This window comes from Coenobita brevimanus, chromosome 101 (genome assembly GCF_032717465.1).
Source record: "Coenobita brevimanus isolate Jiangsu-jjx chromosome 101, ASM3271746v2, whole genome shotgun sequence".
NCBI classification, from domain to species: domain Eukaryota; kingdom Metazoa; phylum Arthropoda; class Malacostraca; order Decapoda; family Coenobitidae; genus Coenobita; species Coenobita brevimanus.
The window spans coordinates 66,538,463-66,561,712 of record NC_137054.1 but is presented as its reverse complement, the minus strand read 5'-3'; the positions used below and the strand labels follow the sequence as shown (position 1 = coordinate 66,561,712).

The window sequence follows — 23,250 nt, the reverse complement described above, 5'->3', positions numbered from 1 at the left end:
TTTGCAATCATTCTATTAACCCATTCAGTCCATTTTTTTTTTTTTTTTTTTTTTTGGGAGGGGGGGGGGGGGTATTGCTACCTCCAGTCAGTCACATTTATTCCTTGAGATATTTCTGGTTATGAAGGGTATATCTAACCCCTCAAGTTTGGTAAGTCTTTCTTATGCTGAACAGAACTCTCTGGAGCTGGCAGGAGCAAAATAGAAGATATATCACTGGATTGATGGGATTGAGGATATAGGTATGAGCTATCCTGATGAGTAACATAAGCATGACTGCATGAGTAACAGAAAAAAAAAAATGTCTTATTAGCCTATGTTGTCACATAAACTATGGTTTGTAAAATATGGCAGTGCTTCTTGAAAAATCTATTTGGAATAACTAATATATTTGACTAGTAATATATAAGAAAACATACTGGAACATAATCTAAAAGATATGGTATACCAAAACTATTACTGTATGTCTTCATAACAAACACAATATTGTTGTGTGGTTACAACAGGATAGGAGCAAATTTTCAAATCTCCCATAATATGACATGCAACTGGAAGTCCACTTTCTTCCAAGTTCAGCAAACTCTAGAATATAAAATATTTATCTGATTACAGGCAATGAAAATGACAAATGCTAACAAGGTAACTGCTGACTGGCTGATGCAAGGGTGAAAGGTGACGTCACTATTAGCTAAGATGTAACATCACTGGCAGCTAAAAAGTGACATCACTGATCAAAAAAAAAAAAAAAAAAAAAAAAAGGTGAAAATAAGATTTTGTTTCCTTTTAAGTATACAGGCTTTGAATATTTTCAATATTTTACTTTTAACCATATCTAAAAATGTAGTAAGTACCCCATTCATCGATAAAACCTACTGAGAGTCCCTTGTGGGGCATCAGGGACCAAGGCAAGGCTACTGGTACCACAGCCTAGACCAGAAGTTCCAAAATGAGGGAGGGGGAAGAGGAGGATTCCCCCCTGGGGGAAAATCTGGACATTCCAGGGAGAGAATAAACAGATAAGACCAAAATGGACAGAGTAGCTTTTTTTTCATGTGTTGTTGGTGACAGATCTGATATATTTTATGGTCATCCGCTTTTTAGCTTTTAATGAGTGCTTTTTAACTCTAAGGTTGGGAATTGTGGTCTTCAAATAATTATCATGTGTAATCTCTAAAATATTCCCCCCCCCCCAAAAAAAAAAAAAAAAAAAAAAAAATCCATAATCCTACTAGATCTCTTGCTGTTACATGTTGAAAAGTACAGTACACTAAATGGAGGTGAGTAACTTTAGAATCTAGTTATTTAAAACAACTTTCAAAGTGAAGAAATTCCCACCTATGGGAGTTTGGGGAGGTGGGCGGGATCATCAAAGATATTCTGGCAAAAGTGTGGAATGACCTGAAAAAGTGAGAATTTCTGTTCTACAGCATTTGAGGTTAGCCACCATAACCAGCCTATGCCACTGGTGGCATGACATAATTAAAAAGTCTCCAGTTTCCTCTTTGGAATTCAAAATATTGTGTACAGCACCTGACAGTCCTCCTGACTGGAACTTCAGACAACCAGGCATCTGAAAAAGAATGCACAGTTGTTAAAAATAATATACATGAGCAGTCACTACTTAAGAGATCTAATAGTACGAAGTATGCAAGCATGAGAAAGCAGTATATTCAGTAATGATATATATATATTGCCGTTTCTATCTGGGGTGCATGAACATTCATGTACGGTACCAGTAAATAAAAGACCTGGAGTGACCACTACATATGATGATATATTATCTGTCACAGTTCAAATCTAACGGGTGGCCAGACGTTTTCTACCACCTAAACAGACATTGGGCAGCCTCCTATGGGTTGAAAAGCTTGAGTAAGGCAGCCTAACCTCAGATCCTCCCAAACACCAATCCTGTTCTTCATCTGGCTTGCACAAAACCTAACCACATCCACTCTCCTATTTCATCCTCATGTATCAACATGATGAAGCTAATTACCATCTCATCCAACTATTCTCTTCTCTCCACCTCCTCTACATTTCTCCTTACTCTCCTTCTTCTTCATCACTCAGCTCCCAAATCTGAAAATACAGAACAAGATAAGCAGCTGTGCTCGTATAAAGTGGTGACCGAGGTGCAATGAGGAATATATATAATTCATACAGTACAGTACAATGAAGACTACATTCAATGTTGAGAAGAGGAGGGACTAGGAGTCACCCTAAAAGAGCCTTGGAATCAGTTCCTTTTTTCCCAGATTAAATTATTTTATTCCATATGGGGGAGACAGTGGCTCAATCGGTAGAGAGATGGCCTACAGTCCTACCGGACCCAGGTTCAAATCCCCGCCGGGGCAGGGAACAGTTTAAGGATTTGAATTTAGTTAAATCAGACTTTACTGATCTACCAGAAGACACGCCGACATGTCGTAAAAATACCCCCGTTAATTTTAGTCCTGTATGAGACAGCCCTTGCATGTATTCAATATGGACGGTGGGTGTTAGCACCGAAGTGGTGACATGTAGAGGTGTATGGTATGTAGGAGGACTACTGGGCCTTGACAGCAGGCTATAAAGCCTATGCCCAGAGTTGGGCACATAAAAAAAAAAATAAATAAATAAAGAAAATAAAATAAAACTTAGGAAACTCCCTCACACAGTGCAGGAATTAATGAAGGTTACATCTACATCAGATTATTTAAGAATACTGTATGAACACAAATTACTAATTTTGCCTTCAAAGAGTCATCAACCACTCTAGTGTAAAATTACCACGATAATAATAATTTATCTTGAGGAAGAATATGGTACTGTTGACTACACCCTTCACTTTTCCGTCCTGTTCTCACAGCATTCATCACAAGTTACATGGGATGAGGCTGTCGGACACCTGACTTTGGTTTACCTCATTTCTGACTGCAGCAAAAGAAACCTTGCTGCTTTTACTGCCTAAAATACTCAGGTCCTCTGTCTTGCAACTTGACACAGTCTTGCAAATGAGTATCCTCTTATCATCAACCACACAACTTGGTCCTTCTATCATCTGTCCCTATCCTTGGTGTGTTTTCTTATGATCAGCCTTGAAAAAACGTTACAAGGAAACCTCAGTGAAAACAACTCTCATGTGTAGGAGGGCTTACCAACAGCACTTCTCAATAGGCTGGAGTCAAAGGCTTACTGTTGCATCGACTCCTCTTATCATTGCCTCCCTTTCAAAGGCTTGCTGCTGCATCAACTCTCCTCTTGTCATTCACTAACTTTAGATTCATTCTCTTTGTTGCATTGGTGTATCTGTCTGTCTGTTGTTTCTATCTGTCTGTCTGTCTCAGTATAATTCCCCCAAGTAATTACTGGTACCTGGGAATCATCCACGCACTGCTGCAGGGAGCTCAATCCTGAAACCTCTTCAAGGTATGTTGCTGAGTTGAACACCTTCAGCAGAAAGTCAAAACCTTCCTGTTTATACGCTGATATCACCTGCGAGAAAATGAGGAAATACATATAACAAACATGATGGTGGAAGCGGGCATGGTAGGCCAAGAATATAACTGTGACAGAAAGGTATGGAACATATGAGAGCTAATGAATTTATAAGGGACTGCGATGTAAGGATGATAAAAACCTCCAGTCACCTAATGAGGAGTGAATCCATGTGTGCAAGTCCTGTCAGTCACTCTAGTTATGGTTTTGAACTGCACCACTGTAAATACAGAAATACAGTACAATTTATCTAAATCTATGGCTAAAATGTACCTCTGAGGTTACAAAAGGGTGTGTGAACAACACAGGTGCCTATAATAAAATGTTAGGATTATACAAAATACAAGCTAAGAAAGAATGTACTGCTTCACTAACTCCTTTGCTCTTGGAAAACCAATACTTTAATACTGTAATATGGAGTTACTTTTCAGTCACTAAGTAGAACTAACAAAAGGACCTACATCGGTGCAGCATGCAGGACACTGCTTAAAGGCGGTAGTTGCTGGCGTAAGAAGCTGGTGTGTGCCGAGAAAACCACGCAAGGAATGTGGTACTGCACCAAGCACACCCTCCTTCAGTCCCCTACCCTCACTCACACCAGCCTCTGCCAGACCTCTGCAGGGAAAATATCTTTCGTAACCTAATTCCCACAGTAAAATGGTGTTAGGATTCAAAAGTAAAAAAGCAAAAGTATCAAGGATGCAGAGCTATCAACAAAAACTCAATGTATCACACATCCATTCTCTCATCAATTCATAAACTGTAACATAACAACATGACTCTTGATTGTGAAGGGAGGGAGGTATGAGTTCAGTAGGTATGAGTGGGAGGGAGGATGGGAGTAAGAGGGGATGGGAGAGAAGGGAGGGAGGCAAGAGTGAGGAAAGGTAAGAGTGAGGAAGGGAAGTAAGAGTACTGAAGGCAGGAGACTGAGGCTGTACCTATCAGGGTGCTGAAGGAGAGAGATGAGGAGTTCGGTGACATGGGCTGCTGCTAGATATGAAACACCAGGTCGAGTCACAGTACACTGTTGGTCTAGGGTGCGATCCTGCAGTGACTGTAACAACACACGCACACATTAATATACTGTACATTCCGAGGTGACATTTTGCAGTTACATTAACAGCTGTATGCTTATAACTTTCACAATCAAAAACCACCATTCAAAATTATTTCACTTTTATGATGCATTTTACCTGCACAAGACTTCATATTATGTGAACACCTACTCACACATCATCTTTTCACACACTGACATCTTTAATACAATAGGTTTTTCTTATGGTGAATAGAATCATCTAGTGGTAGCACACATACAAAAAATGAATAATTAAATAAATAATAAATAGATAAAAATAAAAACTGAATACTGTACTGCTGATAGTAGTTGGGGTGTCCACTATTTCCACTGGATGTAATGTTATCTTCAATTATACACTGACTGCCAACTGTAAGGTTTCCTGTATCCCATAATACCACTTAATAACAGAGCCAACAATTGGATGCCTGGTAGTCTAGTGGTTTAAGGTAATCCAGTTGGATGTGGCCTTAACTTTAATGCTCACATAATCAATGACTGGTCACCCTTACATTAAATTCTTTGGCCAAGAAGCCTCATCCTCAGCCTCGAGGCTCTTGATGAGGCAATAAGGAATGAGGATCTGAGAAAAGAAATCCTCATTTTACACTGCCTTTTTTAATGTCCATTTATTCCAATCAAGATCATATTAAAATACAAATATTGCCTTATCTACAAAGCAGATTTACCAATTTCCATCAAATGCTGATTCTTGGAACACATCCTTGACATATAGTAAGAGCTTGTTGTACTATGATTCTTCAAGAACCTTCTCAGAATGAGCACTGATATTTAGAATTATCTAAAAAAGTATATGCCTGCAGCTACTATTGGCTCCATGTCATGTCCAATGTGGAAGAAAGAATGACCAATAATATACCCTATTCGGACGGCAGCATGTATATAACAAAATGGATGTCACTGTGTAGAAATGGTTACCTGTGGCTGTGTAATAAAATAACTTACATGCTCCTGAGCCACCACACCAAAGAAGAAGCAGTATGCCAGCATATGGCCTGAAATGGATCCATGCAGACAGAGGATGTGTCATTTTTAAGAGGAATAAATAATCCGGGAGAAGGCTGAATAAAACAAAATGGATAACCAAAGCTTCTGTAATAAAATAACTTACATCCCCTGGAGCCACCACATCATTGCAGAAGTAGCAGCCCAGCATATGCCCTGGGATGGGTCCACGCGGAATGTTGTGTGGGACTGCGTTGTGTGAGTCTTTCTGTTCTGGCTCGCTCCTGTAGCCATGCCGCATCACCAAGAAGGAGTCAAAGCCCAGTGCTGCTGTAAGCACCAGCTGCAGGAGAGAGAAATATACATGGATTCCTTATTACAATTTGCCTTTTTTATTTTCTCTTTTGCTACTAAGTCCTCTCTAAATACAGTAACACATAAACTTCATGTTGTATCTCAGGCTCCTATGATTCACTTTTGGCTGAATAAAATCATCCAGCACTGACTAAAATAAAATGTTACAGTTGTTCATGCCCTGAGAAGGTATTAACTCTTTCTGGGGAAAACGTCAAACCTATAATAGATCTACCCAATCCTATCTTCCACTAACAGATGAGGTGGGCATGACCCAGAAATAACAGAAGCATCCATTAAAGTAGAAACACATTCATCTGAGTGTCCACTGAAAAGACCCACAACATCCCTTCACTCATCATTCAAGCCTTTAATACTGCTGGCTCCACATTACAGGCAAATCCTACTTTGTTGTTGTGGCCCCATACTCCTCTGGACATGGACCCTGCCAATTGTAAGAAACTGGTCACTTCTGCTGGGTACCCCAAGACATCATCTGTTGAGGTTATGTTGAATGATTGTATTGTGAGAGAGAGGGGCACAGCAGAGTAGGTGTTTTGTGACAGGGCTGCATTACAGTGAGGGCATACAGATAACAGATTGCTTGTGAGGTGTTTTTGTGTACCTTATCATTTGCTGCCCCAAGAAGTGTTGGCAGCCACCTGCTCTCTCTACTGTCCATCAGGAGAAAGACAACATCATGCTCTGCCACCAGCTTCTCCAGTGTTGCCACATCTTCATGCACCTGTGATACCAGGCTCTCTCCAACCCTGTGGCCTGGCATAGGTATACTCAGTACTACACCACGGCTGTTCTGCAGGCAAAAACATTATCAGCCATACAGTTAGAACTTAATACTGTGTATAACATTACAGGCAGGCCCCTAATCTATAATGTGAGGACTGATAATGGTTAGATGACATTCCACTTTTTTTATTTTCCATCATGTGTTTAAAAAATGCCAGTAATTGGGGGTCTGCCTTCCCCTTTGCAATCTGAAGTAATAAAATGTCCCTATGTCTTTTTCATTTCATTCTTGTTACCATCACATAATTTTATTCATCAGGAAATACTTAGATGTGAAGAGGTCAGCATAAGGATCAATGAGATATTTTAAATGTACAGTCGTCAGCACAAATTCGCTGCAAGCCTGCTCGTGTGATGTGGTCATTTTGTCTGGCAACAGTGTATGGGAACTAGTTGCCACACAGGCTTTTTTACGCTTTAAAAACATGTTCGTAAGAATTAGTACTATAAATCGTCCATAATGGAATATTCTTTATGTCTGATTAGCATAAAAATGTGCAAAAGGCGACAGATGAATATTATGGAATGATGAAACTCCCGCTCTCTCCCCCATACCCCTCCTGATGACCCTCCCCAGCCTACCTCTCACCTCACCTCCCCCTCCCTCCTGCTGCCCTTCATCTCCACTCCCCTCTCCCTGTCCTGTCTACCTTATATTATCCACGGAACTAATCTACGTAATGAACTGCACTCTTCTCTGTTTCTTGTCTATTCCTGTAACCTTTTTGCTCCTTGACACTGAAGTTTCTTGCCATGCACCAGTCTTTTTCTCCCACTCTCTATTCCAAACATGATGCAGCAATTGGAAACATCATGGTTCTGATACTGCTTCATGAATCAGTGAACAGTGGAGAATCGGAACATTTTTCCTAGAATGAGAGATAGACTAGTAGGAGGAATGGGATCAAAATTGTTTAATTCTGCCTACTGAAATAATAGGCACTGACTGCCAGGCTCACTCAAACAAACACCAGTAAGGAATACATCACAAGAGCGAGACCTCAATGTTCCTATATCTCCCGGCTGTTGGTAGTGTCAAAAGGTGGAGAAAAGAAAAACAACTGAAATAAAAGATGTGGGAAGGAGATGGGGAGAAAGAGAATGGGACTCGAACAGGAAGGAATAATGATAATGAAACTTTGATATAGTTGGTAGTACTGCAAGCAAATGGGAATAGGGCAGGATGGGTTTAGTAAAAAGTCAGAAGAGAATTCCGATGCACCAACAGAGTTAGTGCCGTGGATAAATGAAAGAAGGTAGAGAGGGTGGGGAGAGAAGAAAGTAAAAGGCATGAATGTGGGTGGGGGGTAGGAGAGAGAGGGAGGGATGGGGGGGGGATATCACAAGGAGTAAGGGGGAGAGAGGAAGGGAGTTTAGACACAGTTATAATGAGGAATACCAAAGTATTGCGCTCATACGTCGTTCCATAACATTCTTCTTTCAACTCATGCACCTTGTTATACTAATCAAATACTGTACTGTATACAGAATACTGTACTCTAGGCAATCACTTGTACCACTTCTTAAAAACACGCCTTAAAAGTGTATAAAAGCCTATGTGGCAACTAGTTCCCTTACACTGTTGCCAGACAAAATGACTCACATCACACGAGTAGGCTTGCAGCGAATTTATGCTGACGACTGTACCAGATAACATTCTCAACTACAACTCGGGCAAGAGCGCATTGTCACTCACCACTTTAGGATATATCTGCTTCAGTGCCTCAGCAGCTGCAGTTGCCTTATGTTTTCCTCCAGAAAGACAGTCCTCAAAGGTGAAGAGGTTCTGTCTGACTGGATTGCTGTAAGAAACCTTTCCATTGTCTACCAGTGTTATGGTCTGCACTCCCCAGCCCTGTGAAAAAGAGAAAACAGTGAAAATTTATATCAAATGATAACAGCCAATCCCACATTATCCCTTTCAAGTTGGAGTAGCCTAAGGGTATACACTGTCCAGTTTTTTATCATAACTTTTTACAAGGATACAACACAAAGTACTCTTAAAACCCAATTACAAATACACTAGTAAAAAGAAAATGAACTTGCTATCCCTTTGGCAAGCTGAAAATGAATGTTACGTTAAGATGTAGGTACAGTGAACCCCAGGAACACTGAACCCTTGATTTTAATGGACTTTTGATGGGCAGGGCTGTCTGTTAATAATGTCTGTTTGCTAAATCCTTTGTTTCCAACATGCATTAAACTGAAGATTTACTGTATTACAAATAGAAAAGTGTATATTTGTACGGCAAAGGACAAAAGTTCATCATTATTCCATGATGTCTACTGTGCACTTTACATATGTCCATCACTTTCCTCCCTGATTCAACACATAAAGAATCAACTATGGACAGAAAATTATATCAGGCCTCTCTCAGTTTAGAAATACCACACTAGCCACTGAAGGAAATGAGAAGTAGAAAAGGTGAAATACAAGGCAAACTTCTATCTCCAACTTACATATTGCTTGCTAGGCCAGAAAGGAAGCTACAGATAGTAAAATGAGTGCATGAACAACTGAAGTATGGTTGATATGGGTAGGTAACTGACAGGAGACTGGGCTGGTCATAGGAATTTTGTACAGAGGAGCAAATGGCAAAGATATGGCACTACTGTTTTTAACTCTAGCTGACAGGAAATGTGATGTGCATAAGTGAAGAAAATTATGCTTGTGATGCGCAGTAAGGATTCAGGGGGACCTGAATAGTGAATGAATGAGAGTGCCATCTAACTAGGCATGCTGTTAATTAGTTCACCATATATCAAGTTGTTTCTTGCTCTCAGGATCCTACTTCATTCCATCTTTGGATGGGAAAAAGTCAGGATGATAATATGATGATGTACTATGCAAAGCTTAGGCTGAGGATGAACTGTAGGGACTGGACAGAAGTACTATGAATAATAGTGGTGTGAGATGGAGAAGAGGATGACACGAAGGTATCTCTGTTCATGGCCAATCAAGGATTTAGATATGTTACTGACGGACACAGCAAAACAGATAAGAAAGATAGGAAGACACTGTAGACTGATAGATACAGACAAATAATTAGACAGACAGACAGACAGACATATTATTATGCCTTACTAATAGACATCGAGCCACAGAACACCCCAGTGTGCCGGCACCAAGTAGGAGGCATCGTGTTTCCCTCACTATGTCCAGGTTCAGCTGTGGGGCCACGCGCCAACGCATCAGCTTCAAGTTTAGGTCCACTGCACATGACGCGAGCCTGCACCACACACACATTCATCATCTATGTTATTATTAGTTCATTATCAACAGCACTCTGACCCTCTTCATCCATTATCAATATCATCACTGTTATTAGTATCATTATCAATATCAACATTCTCATTCCATTCATCATCATTACTGTTGCTGTTCCTTTCACTCAGTTGTAAGAGTATCTGAACTGTACTCACTTTGTTGGATCCATGTTTGCAGACAAGTTAACCATGCGTGGACCCATCTTTCCCCTCTCATTCTTCTCCCAGCCCAGGACAGGAGGGATGTGTGAGGCACTAATACAGCCCACCAATTCCTTCAGGTCCACCTCAACCACCAGGCTATGAGACCCATCTTTCTGGGCATTCCTTGTCCGCACTCTCAGGCAAATCACCTTGTGGCGTTGAAACTTGCTGCCCCTAGGGTATGAGATATCGGTGCAGTTAGTCGTATTAAAAGTAATTTCACAGCAAATCATGTTCTCTAGAATTATTAATAATAATCTTGAGACACTAAGCACAAATTTTAAAATATATCATAGGACTGAAGTGGTAAATAATGGAAGAAATTTAAATAACTTTAAGTGAACAGAACCAAACACTAAATGTGCGTATCTTGGGCAGACCTACCATTTGAGAGTAACCAAAGTAAGAAGGTTCCTCAGTGGCCAACCAGGGTTCTGGGGAAGTGTGCTTGGGTCCGAGAAGCCTAAGTAGACATCTCTATCTGTCTGTAATAAAACAAAAATGCATATTACATACATATATACATATACCAAGTATATATAAAAGCAACATATAACAAAGACTTTGTGTACTTTTATCAGTTACTTTGAGCCCCATAATACCCCCTATAAGATGTAGGTGCCTGAAATTAAGCCACCATTGTCCACAAAATTAACCCCTTCAAAACACGGACCGCTATTTATATATTACCTCTGCTATTACCAAACAATATAACTAAACTCAGGGGCAGGGGAGCTCCTGAATACTGTTTCCAACCACTTCAATCCTAAGGGTCTCTTCAGTGAGCTGAACACAGACTAAAATACGAACACTCTGACAATTAAACAACACTTTTAACACTTTCCAGACCACTAAATACTGTTCAGCATCCAATACAATTATCATTTTGAACCTGTGACTGTAAACATATACAATACCATACTTTAAGTCCTTGCTTTATGTCCATTATGTGTTCTAAAATATCAACTTCTCCACACAAACTGTGTTGTATTTGGGAAAAATATTTAGCAAATTACATACTTCATTACAAACAAGAATACCAAAAAATGTGACACATGACATAATGGGGACTTTCTGTAGCTACCTTGAAATTGTACATGCTGGCAGCAACTAGCACCCTGCACTTCGCATGTAACATGCAAGACTTAGCTGAGTCAGTCAGTCACCACCCTGCACTTCGCATGTAACATGCAAGACTTAGCTGAGTCAGTCAGTCACCTACAGTACCTGCACATGTATGCAGACAGATCTCATGCCTTTTCTGCAGTTTGCTTAATTTCGCATGGCTTGGTGTCAATCTTGTTCGCCTGATGGGGGTCCATCATGCTACACTATCTATGGCACCAGCACTATCCTTTCCCTTGGCCCTTAGGCCATTTTGCAGGTTAAAGGGTTCAACACAGATGCTGCCTGAGATCATGTAACATGAAGGGCTGCCACAAGAGAAAAATAAATCTACTGTAAAGCTCATTTATTTACCATTATACTTAAACTGATTGTACTGTACCATCACATTTAGCCGGAAACTCCACAATGTGACATCTATTTCAATGAAAAATAACATTTGAAAATATAGGTGATTCAGTCAGCAACAAAAATGTTACAAACATTTTCAATGATGCAAACACTGCAACTCACTACTATAAGAAATGATGTATTCTGTAGCTTATTAAATTATACATTTATATGAACCATGACTAAGCCACGGTCTGCAGGAAATTTTGCACATGATGTAGGAATCAGGATATCACTTCCTATACAACAGATATGGACAGAGGGAGGGTGAAAAAGAATCATTAGGCCTATAATTTTTCATCCATGGCTTCAATGATAGCCTACTCATTAATATTCACTGACTATTGCACTCACTGCTTTTCTGATGACTGCATAATGCTAAATCTCTGTACTTCCTAAATCCAATGAAGTGTAATATATAATACATATGAATCATTACATCCAAAAATATGAAGTACTGTACTGTACTGTAATTATTTTTTAAACTCCACTAGGTAGAATCAATTAATACCATTTGATCTTAAACACTCAAAGGTGAAACACTACCTTTAATCCAGCAAGTGTTAAATGGAATCTCACATTAGCCAGATTAAAAAAAATAATAATAATAATAAAAAAATAAATAAATAAAAGTTGAGGAGGCTAAGTGTATGAACTATACTAACCTTACCCCATCAGCTTCTGTCCTCAAGCGCTGGTAGTCTTCAAGGTGCGTCAGGCTGAAGTCTTGATTGTCTCGAATTACAGTGAAAAATCCACTACTGATATCACCATCACGCCCTGTATACGCCTCCACCAGTGACGACACCTGTGAAATAGAAAACAAGGTCACTAAGAAGACTGGAAGTGAAAACAGAGAAAGTAAAAATATGATAAAGTATGGAGAGGTTAAAAAAAGAAAAAAAAAGAAAAAAAAAAAAAAAAAAAAATTTCATGAGAGGAGACCAGAATCACATCAGAGAGGAAAACAGAACCCTATCAGGGGGAAGAACAAAATCCCAGCCCAGTTCATGACATGCTTATTTTTTTTTTTCCTTTCAGTGGTTAAAATCTGCACAGCAGAAGGTTCATTTTAGGTACCGTATCTTATTTGGGCCAACACCAAAATATTTGCTCTGCGAGAAATTCTTGCAAATACTGTACAGTACTTCAAAAACATCTGAAGTAACTTTCTCCATGGCATGTGTGTCAGAAAAAGAGGGTACTAATTAGACATTCATATATTAAACACAGAGGAGCATCAAATATCAATGGTATAGAATGACCAGAGAGATTAAAGAAAGGCGCCTGACATGCCTGTAGAAAGAAAGTTACTAGGAGTGCTGTTGATATTGTGGAGTTTTTCTGATCATATGATTGTGGTATGCAAAGGAAAACAGAGAGGCATGGTGGACAAAGGGAAAGGGAAGTACTTAGAGGAAAGACAAAGTGGAAAAGCTAAGAAACACAGCAATTGCACTCTTCAACAGCACAAAAATCAAATACCAACAACAACAGCCACTCTTGTATTAGCCTTTCCACAATGTAGGGCAATGTGGTTAGTCTACTTGTGTCCAGAACACTTACAGTACGTGAGTGACCGACATTCTTCCGCTCCTCTCTCAAGGATACAGACTTGAACTCTACCTCTCTGACTACTAGGCTTTCTCTCAGCTTAGCCAAAATTTGTGGTGTTAGTGTGCCAATAATAAACAAATTTCCTAGTGCAAAAAATAGTAGAGAAAAGGCTACTTGAGACAGTTTCTGAATAGCTTCTGAAGACTTTGTATACTACTGCATTTTAGTCTAACCTGACAAAGATCTCTAAACTTTTTCAGCTCTCTTGATCTAAATGTGGTCAGGTGAAAAGATGGACATGATTAGTAACCACAGACACTCACTCTTACCTCATAACTAAAGTTCAACAAACTTCATGCAATCATAAAACAATACTGAAGCTGTAAGTATGGCCCAGTTCTGTCAGATGAAAACAAACTGATTATAGTATTTCATTCAGTTAAACATAATCATTTAAAGTTGGCCTAAATACCTAAATGCACCAACTGTAGCAAAACAGGCTAAATCACTAATCCATCATGTACAGTAGCCTACCCATAACAAAACCATCTTAAATGAGAAACATCTGTACTGCAGCAACAAAACTTCACTCACCTGTTCAGCAGTATATTCAGCAGCGACATTCTGTGGAGGCCTTACTAAGCAGAACGGCTTGGGTAATGCGAAGGCAGGGAAAGCAAACCAATAGTAGTAGTGGTATTTCTTCAAGTCCTGAAAATCATCATCATCATCACCATCATCCTATTTCCCACTACAGTATTTTGTATTTTATTCTTCCTGTCTTTATTTAGCTCTGGAGAGATACAGCAAAGTGGATGAGTTAAGTACAGCCTAAATTAACCAATTCAAAACTTGGGAATATTTCCTAAGCTGAATAAAGATATCTTGCACACATGATATAAGTTACTGAACTCAGACTGAGGGGAAAGAGTTAGTCATCACCATCATCATCATAGTCAGGATATCATCATCATCACATCTGACAACTTGCTCCCTCTTGCAAATTCCCAAACAAGTAATGGCCATAACAGAACCACCTCCTGGATGCCTGAACTTTGCAAACCTGTCTCATTCTCTCCTCCTCTCTCACCAATATACTGCTCTAGTCTCTTCCTCTGTGTGCAGGCAATGTGCTGCTTCAAGTGAAAGAACTCTGGGTGAGACGTTTCTGGTTCATGACTGAGTGACTAAAATTTATGACAAATGCATATATTTCTGATTAAAAAAAAAAAATTATACTGAATTTCAAACAACTTTATGTGAAGAAAGAGTATAATTAATCATCCTAATAATAAAATGGATTTAACCCCTTAATTCTAGGTGACTTCTTTTTTTTAACCTAAGTTTGGTCCTAACACAAGATACGATTCACCTTAGGAAAGGCTTCTTGCGTTAAACAGGTTTATTAAGGCTGTACCTGTCACAATTTAAAAACTCTATCCAAGGCTGAATAAAACACTCAGCAGATGGCAAGAAAACAGTGAAAAAAAATGTCCCCAGGATGAAAGGCTTAAATGTTTGGTATGGTGCTGGAAAGGGAGGCCTGAAATTCACAAATATACTTCCTAGGGTATTGCCTAATTAATACAGTATGTATGACAGTGATATTAAAAAAAAAAAAAAAGTAGGAAAAAACTAACCACGTGGATGGTTTCAACTGTCAGGGATCCCTTTCCCATTATAGGACTATTTCTGTTTCAATGGGAGGAGGGGGGGGAGATGCCTAGAACAGCCAATCTTATATTAACACTTCTGAAGAGTGGCCTACTACTCTGTGGCTACACTAACTTTGTCTACAAAATCAATACGTAGGAGACAAAACTGCACTCACTGCAAATGTAAAGACAACAAATGAAGCCAAGACAGATGGATTTTCCAAAGCTGAATTGGAAGTCATGGCTTCCCACATGATTTTGGCAGAGGCTTGAAGTATTTCTTGTTTGTTTCTGTTTCTAAATTCTTCCACTGTATTGGTGTTGATCAGAATCCCTGGGGCAAAACATGATAATCTGGAAGAAGCTGTGGTCCTGAAACAAGCAGATATATGCAATATATGGTTGAAGTCATTATAATCATAATCTACTAAATCATGCAGCAGGGTTCACTAAATAATCTATCTATCTATCTATTGCCAGACACCTCAATCCCGTTTGGGGTGGCCACAAACAAATCGCCTCCAAGTCGCCCTGTCCCCCGCCATTTCACTGCCCTGCTCCCAACTCACACCCCCCTCTCTCATATACCTCTCCACCCCATCCCTCCATCTCATCCTCGGCCTCCCCCTCCCTCTTCCCCCCTCCACCTCACTCACATACACTCTCTTCGAGAGTCTTTCACCCTCCATCCTCTCCACATGGCCAAACCACCTCAGTGTATTCCTCATAACGCTTCCTATCACATCCACATCCACACCACAACGCTCCTTTATATCCTCATTCGTCAGCCTGTCTCTCCACGTGACTCCACAGGCTCCTCTTAAATAACTCATTTCCACTGCTCTCACTCTTGACTTGTGTCCTTCCAACAATGTCCAAGCTTCACTTCCGTACGTTAGAGTTGGTATCACAATACTGTCATGTAGTAACTTTTTCACTTCCATGCTCACTTCCCTGTTTCTTATCACTGATTTCAAGGAACCAGCAACCTTTCTTCCCTGCTGTACCCTTTCAAGCACTTCACCCTCCAAACCTCCATCCTTACTCATCACACTACCCAAATACTTAAACGTACTCACATTTTCCAATTCCTCACCATCCAACCTCGCTGTACATTCACTAACTTCACCTCTCTCAAAGACTAAATAATACAAGGCAATAATGCAATCTTGATATTCTGAAAAGATGTAATGCATGTAAGTGTACAGTATCCTAAAAAATATCATGGGCAACTATCCCCTTAATTTTCTAACAATTTATTATGCCTATCATTATCAGCAGAGGCGCTTTGTTCGCTTTTTTAGTTAGTTCTTTTTACGGGGTGGGGCACTAACCCACCACCAACCCTTTTAGTCGCCTCGTATGACAAGCAGGGATACTGGGGGAGTATTCTTGAAACCCCCCTACCCCCAGGGGGGGTACAGTACTTTTGAGTGAAGATGAATGGGAGTTGCAAGGTTTGGTGAATGAATTTGGGACAGTGTGTAGGAGGAGGAATCTGAAAGTTAATGTAAACAAAAGTAAAGTTATGGTGTTTGAGAGGAATGAAGTCAGTGTGTGCAGTGAGGTTGGATGGTGAGGATAAGGAGAATGTGAGTGCATTCAAGTACTTGGGTAGTGTGATGAGTAAGGATGGAACTTTGGGGGATGAAGTGCGTGAAAGGGTACAGCAGGGAAGGAAGGTCGTTGGTACACTGAAAGCAGTGATGAGAAATAGGGAGGTGAGTATGGAAGTTAAGAAGTCACTGCATGATAGTATTGTGATCCCTACCCTGAAGTATGGAAGCGAAGCATGGACCTTGCAAGAGGGGAACAAGTCAAGAGTGAGAGCAGTGGAAATGAGTTACTTGAGAGGAGCATGTGGAGTGACGTGGAGGGACAGGTTGACGAATGAAGAAGTGAAGGAACGATGTGGGGTGGATGTGGATGTGGTTGAGAAGATTAGGAGAAATACACTGAGGTGGTTTGGACATGTGAAGAGAATGGAGAATGAAAGACTGACTAAGAGGGTGTATGTAGGTGAGGTGGAGGGAGGGAGAGGGAGAGGTAGACTGAGGATGAGGTGGAGGGATGGAGTTGAGAGGTATATGAGGGAGGGGGGGATGAGTTGGGGAGAGGGTAGTCAAATGGTGGGTGACAGAGCGACTTGGAGGCGTTTTGTCTGCGGCCACCCTTTGCGGGATTAGGGCGTCGGGCTATAGATAGATAGACAGATTATCAGCAGAGTCAAGCACATGGATAAGCTGGTCCACTGTATGTCTGGCAGTTGAGTGTTATTTGCAGGTTCACCAGTTTCATGCCTAGTACCACCTTAAGGCACCTTAGACCACAGTAGTAAGGATGTGATATTTCGATGCTACTGGACTCTGTCTCCTCATTTCATATCCTGCTATTTAACTCTATATTTTCTTTCATAACAATAAGATGCAGAAAGGGAGATTTCAAGGAAGGAGAAGGATCACATTATTCCACTCGTTACATGACCAGATAATGTTAGTCTGATATAGTGATGCTTGACTGTACAATAATGACAAGACAGTGGTGTACCAATTGTCATCTTACCTGTTGAGGGCATCATATTCCACACTGAGGCGGGAGGGCAGGCCGGGTGGGTCAGAGTTCACATAACTACCGGCAACCGGCAGTGGCTCCTCACTTAAGTGTAGGACATCAAGCTGTAACAAGAACATACACATGACAAAGTATGCACCCTTTTTAAATAACCTGGTGGCTGGTGGACTGGTCTCTTATCCCACTGGTAATATAAAGAATGCTTTATGTTGGGGGGGGGGGGAGTGGCTGGCCTGCGTATGAGAAGCTGAGAATTTTCAAGACTAAAGTGATATGCAGCCAGTTTCCCTATGCACTCTTCTGACAGTTCTATTACTATTGGTAAGTGTTCATGTTCTTATCCATATTTACAGTTTAGCAGAAAGCAGCATTATGAAGATGATGATGATGATAAAATACCGCTCTACAATACTGTCACCTCTCACTACCTTATCCTCAGGCCCCAACACTCTTGATGTGGCAATAAAGACTAAAACAACAAAAACTGAATAATTAGTTTACTTTTGGCATGCACATCTGTCCATGTCCACAAGTCAATTTCTCCCTTCACACTCTACCACTCAACTTCCCAATCTTCCTTGGCTCCAGCACTGGTATTCATTTCACCCAGAAATATTACTCTCATTTCTTCATGACTTTCCTTGATAAATTCACCTACTTCAACCCAGAATCTGCTATTTTCATCCACCACCTTAACGAATTCATTCATTTAATACAAGTACTGTATGGTACAGCAGTTATCAAGTATACAGTGCTCGTCAGAAGTATGGGGCGCCCTGCGTCCCTCCTGAGAAACAAACCTTTCAACATTGAAAAAACATATAAATAATGCATTTTATTTACCTTTAGTGCTTCGTAGGGTAGCCTTTACATTTCTTCACGGACCTGAGACATCTTGGAAATGAAAGGACGAGGCTCCTGAGGTGCTGGAGGGGTATTTTGTCCCAGGAGTCACGAATGGCGGCTTCCAGCTTAGGCAGAGAGCTCACGTCCTTCCCTTGGAGACTCTTCTTTACGAGGTACCAGAGGTTTTCAATCGGGTTGAGGTCTGGGCTATTTCCTGGCCAGTCTGTCATGAATGATACCTCGCAGTCACGAAGTCAATTGGTGACCGATTTGGCCTTGTGAGCAGGTGCACTATCCTGCTGAAACACTCGTGCACCTGTTAGCTCGAAGGAGTCTGGTAAATGATCACACAGAAGCTCCAGGTAAACATCCTGATTCACTCTGAGGTTCTTGGGAAGTACAACAAGCTTCCCCAAACCCTTCCCTGAGAAACAACCCCATACCATGAGTGAATCAGGATGTTTAACTGTGCTTTCTACATACCGTGGGTCAAGTGGGTCACTACCTTTGCATGCTCCTCTGTTACAGGTAACACTAAATGTTGCCTCATCAGACCACAACACTGACAACCATTGCTCCTCACCCCAATTTAGATATTTATTAGCAAAGGCAAGCCTACGAATTCTCTGGCTGCTAGAGAGAAGAGGCTTTTTCACAGGCCTGTGACTTGTGTAACCAAGCTCATGCACCCTACGAGACACTGTTCTCACTGACACCTCACCAAACACTTCCGGGTTGCTCTCCTTAATTTTCCTTGCACTCACACAAGGATTAAACTCCACTGCACGTTTTAAAACATTAACAGACCTTCGGGAAGTTTTCCTAGGCCTACCAGACCTCGGTTTCTTTGTGGGAACTTCGCCACTGTTTTCCTCCCAAAACCGCGCACACCAACGACGCACTGTCGATCGTGCCACACCAACCAATTCACTAATTTCCTTTGTGTGGTGGCCTGCCTCCTTTAGAGCAATGATCTGGGATATGATTTCACTCGATAGTTCACGGGTAGGTGCCATAACAAAGTTTTGAAGGCCAAAACACTGCGGGACACTCGGTAAAGAATGGCGCAATTTGAGAGGGACACTCGGCGGAGTTCCTCTCTCTCAGGCAGCCCGTGGGCGACTGAGGCGGGAACCAACCAGCGCGTCAGAAGGCCTCAGGCTACCGTGACGTCATGCTCGGAGCTCAAACTTATGGCTCAATTCTTACCCCCAAAAATGGGTGATTCTTTTTGGGCCATAAGTATTGCGCGCCCGGCGGACAACGCTGAATACTTCTGACGAGCACTGTAGTACACCGATATTAAATAAGGACAGGATTACTCATAATGTATTGTAAGGCCTATTGATAATGGGAAATGTATTCGTCTCCTACCTTAAGCTGCGTGAAGTGATGCCAGAAACCAGCATCAACAGCAGAACTGAATGGTGCAAACTGTAATATGTCCACTTCAGCCATGGCAGCAGTGTGGCAAAACCCTTCAGACAATTCTTTGGCTGCAGCAGTTCACCCCAATTATTTTGTAGTCAAACAGCAACTGAAACTAGAATTTTAATACAGTATAAGTTCTATCAGCACACACCCATGAAACTAAAAAAATACCTACAGCAAATTTCTGTTATCCACTAGTCTGCCAAAACTTCAGGTAGTCCAAAGGCTATCAACACATACCACAAGCAAAATCCAACTCCAGTCATAGATCAGAAGAAAAATAATTACCAAACACAGTGAATATTGGAAAAATGGGAGAAATGGAGTTCCCCCGAGCTAAGCCCTGTATTGGACTACATAGCCCCGCTAGGGTTACAGGAGGGAGCTACCCCTCCGGGCACGGCAACCCGGGCGAGGCTCGAACTTGCAATGCCCCGATCCCAAGTCCAGCGCGCTACCACTGTGCTACCGCGCCCCCCTAGTGAATGTTGGAGCAACCCTAATGAGGGAAGGCAAATGTTTTACTTCATCGCTTCCTCAAAATGAACTTTCCAGGAATGATTAAGGTTAGCAGAACACATACTTCGGCTGTTTTCAGTGTGATTCTAAATGATACAGTATGAAGTATGTAACACCTGTCTGCAATCCATTAATGACACATTAAATTCATTTCCTCATTTCTGACACAATAAAATCATTTCCTCAGAATGATGACACAGCTTGAGGTTATGGTAGAGAGAAGAAAAGCCTTACTAAAATGCCAAAATGACAAACAGCTAATGGCAATACTATAATGAAATGGAAGAAACCTTAATGGCATAAATCCATGTAAACTTTCTCACCATCCCGGTAGTGAAAGTATTAATGGAGGTTGTATCTAATTCCTGCAGTTCCGAATGTCTCTCCTAGGCTGAGTACAAATGCTTTAAGGCAGCAAGAATAAAATCAAACACATTTCTGGGCTGAATGGATTAAGACTGACATGACCATGCTAATCTGAAGGAGCTGGCCAAGGTGAAACGAAGATCTAATATGGGTAGGCCACGGCATATCCAAGTTAAACCCTTTCAGTGATAGCTATACTGTATTTAATTTATTCTTGGAACCTTCAATTGATTTTGTTCAGTATGGGACAGTCTTTATAACTGGAGATGGTGTTGGGCAGTCTTTGACAAACCACAAGATGAAATCCATCAATCTTCAGCACCATCAGGGAATGTAAATAGTGACCATTTTTTAAATGCTTTTCACCACTTTTATCTAAATGAAATAAAAATCATCACAACTTGAAAATGCATTAAAAAGAAAAATCAAAAAGAATCCTCTGAAGGGTACTCAAAAAAAAAGAAAGAAAGAAAGAAAAAAAAAGAAAAAGGCAAAATAAGGTGGTCCTATGCCTCCTTAAGCATTACCAGTGGTTTTATACAGTTTAGCTATCAATGTCTTGAAAGACCATTTCAACCTACCAGCCCTGGATTGTTCTGAGTGGCATGTGAGTCATCTTTTCTTAGTCCACATTTTACGGCCACCTCTTTTGATGTGGTCGTGCAGTCTGCTTTTGAGTCAAATAGAAACCCAACAAGTCTTCCGATTTTTGCTTTACCAAATACCCAAACCTTGGGTGACCAAGAAGTCAATCAAAAAGTGGTATTCAAGGAGGACAGCCTTTCCTTGCTCAAGTTTTATCCATGCTTATATTCGCTCAACTGGACTATGCTGACAAAACTAATGCTTATGTGCATAAACTTGAGAATTACCTTTAAAAAGTTTTGAACTGACCCATTTGTACACTAACAAAAAGCTCGTTTATTTTCTAAGTAAATATGTCACTACCTGGTACATATCTACTTATCGATGTGTGTGGCAACACCCACCACCACCTTTTATTATACACTGTATGTACTCTAACTACTAACTGTAGCTACATTTAGGATACGAAAACCCACACTGGCAGACGAAAAAGATGTTACCGGTATATATCTTCTCCGACTGCCAGTGTGGGTTTTCGTATCCTATTTCATAGTCACGCTAGTGTGACTCTTCAGCTGAAACTACATTTGCTGAAGTAGGTGCGAGGCAACACCCACCACCACCTTACAACTATAGCCTATGTGCTCTGAATACTTTTACAACAATAAACATTTCAGTCAACCGATCTACGCAAAGATTATACGGAAATACCTTTTAAAAAGAGGTCCTTTCTCACAACACAAGAACAAACTGTTCTCTTAACTGAGAAAATCGCTCCTGCTATGAGGGCTCAGCTGATCTTCGCCTTTGTTTACCAACCTGTCAGTGGTTATTTTCACTACATAGTGCGAATAATGATTATTATTATTTTAGTGAGAATAGTGATAAAACCCCTACATTATATTACAAAACGAACAAATCAATGATAAATGTAAGAAAGCAGACAGCAGTTTGCACAATGCACAGGTCACTGTACCGCATTTTACAGTCACTGGCAGTCTTGCTTATACAATACTTTGTTTTAGCTTACAGTCCAAAACCACATAACAGTGAACAATAAAGTGAAAGAATACGAAAACAGAATTACTTAGGATAATGTCCTCTTTCACCGTAACTTGGCCTATATTTTCGTCCTTCTGTACCTTTCCTACCCCATCAGCGTCCAGTGTCCTCAAAAGATGACACAGCTAGGCATTTCCAAAGATTAATGTATATGAAGGAACCCCAGGCGGACCTGAGCTTCGCGACTATGATTCGGTAGACGGAGGGTGGTACGCTAAGTAGGCCTACACTTCCAGCAAGATCCCCCACACAGGAACCCTGGGAGCTAATAGGTTCAGTGGCAGAATAAGACAATAATGCAACTCTACATCCTTTTTATAGCACTTCTTCGTGACTAGCACCATAGTCTTGTATTAATTTGTCGTTGCAACTCTTTAATTAAGATGGAGATATGGTAGTTATAGGACAAAATTAAAGTGAAAAGAGTACAGTAAACTCATCTCGCCTAACTCTATTTGACACTAGCTAATTAAGTATCTCATAAACGAATCTCTCCTTAATTGAGCCATCGACTGGTCATAAACAGTCTTTAATATCCAAAACAGACATAATTAATGAGTACTTAAGGATGATTAACGCTTTCAATCGGATGACGTCTTTTTCAAATTAAATTTTTGCTATTAACAGATCTCATCCCATACAGCTTAGTGGAAGAGAGACGTTTCGAGTTATCTGACTATTTATCTATATGGCCCCTTCTCAATACCGGTACCATAAGCAATGCAAAGAGATATATCTTTCTAAATACCTTGCCCATAAAGGGTGACCACAGACAAATCGCCATGTCAACCTGTCTTGTCATCAGGCTGCCTTTTCTCCAGCCCACACACTCCTCTCTCGTACCTCGCACCCCATCCCTCCATTTCACTGACAGACAGAGCTTGGGGGTTAAATATGGGCTACAGTAATTATAGTTAATTCATTTTTATCTGTCGGAGATTTTTGTTCTTTAGAAGCCTATTTTTTGTATCTCGAGTGACAGAATATGACAGT

The 23,250-nt window shown here is 40.6% G+C and overlaps 1 protein-coding gene across 1 annotated transcript; it reads right to left on the bottom strand.

The window, feature by feature from the left end:
- Nucleotides 1-1,234: 1,234 nt before the first annotated feature.
- Nucleotides 1,235-19,764, bottom strand: Atg7 (Autophagy-related 7). The gene is made up of 16 exons (XM_080284394.1): nucleotides 19,669-19,764; nucleotides 17,440-17,552; nucleotides 15,054-15,249; nucleotides 13,817-13,933; nucleotides 12,336-12,473; nucleotides 10,535-10,635; nucleotides 10,103-10,324; nucleotides 9,765-9,909; nucleotides 8,376-8,534; nucleotides 6,498-6,686; nucleotides 5,685-5,861; nucleotides 4,416-4,531; nucleotides 3,936-4,089; nucleotides 3,352-3,471; nucleotides 1,994-2,076; nucleotides 1,235-1,570 (listed from the first exon to the last, which is right to left on the bottom strand). Exons 1-15 carry the CDS (start codon nucleotides 19,750-19,752, stop codon nucleotides 2,041-2,043), a joined length of 2,067 nt encoding a protein of 688 aa, XP_080140520.1. The 5' UTR covers nucleotides 19,753-19,764; the 3' UTR covers nucleotides 1,235-1,570; nucleotides 1,994-2,040.
- Nucleotides 19,765-23,250: the final 3,486 nt, after the last annotated feature.

Coding starts and splice junctions, on each gene's coding strand:
- Atg7 (XM_080284394.1), bottom strand. CDS start 19,752: ATGGCTGAAGTGGACATATTACAGTTTGCACCATTCAGTTCTGCTGTT. Junction 4,532..5,684: donor ATGTGGTGGCTCCAGGGGAT/GTAAGTTATTTT, acceptor GTGTTGTTACAG/TCACTGCAGGATCGCACCCT. Junction 4,090..4,415: donor CTCCTTCAGCACCCTGATAG/GTACAGCCTCAG, acceptor TTTTCCCTGCAG/AGGTCTGGCAGAGGCTGGTG.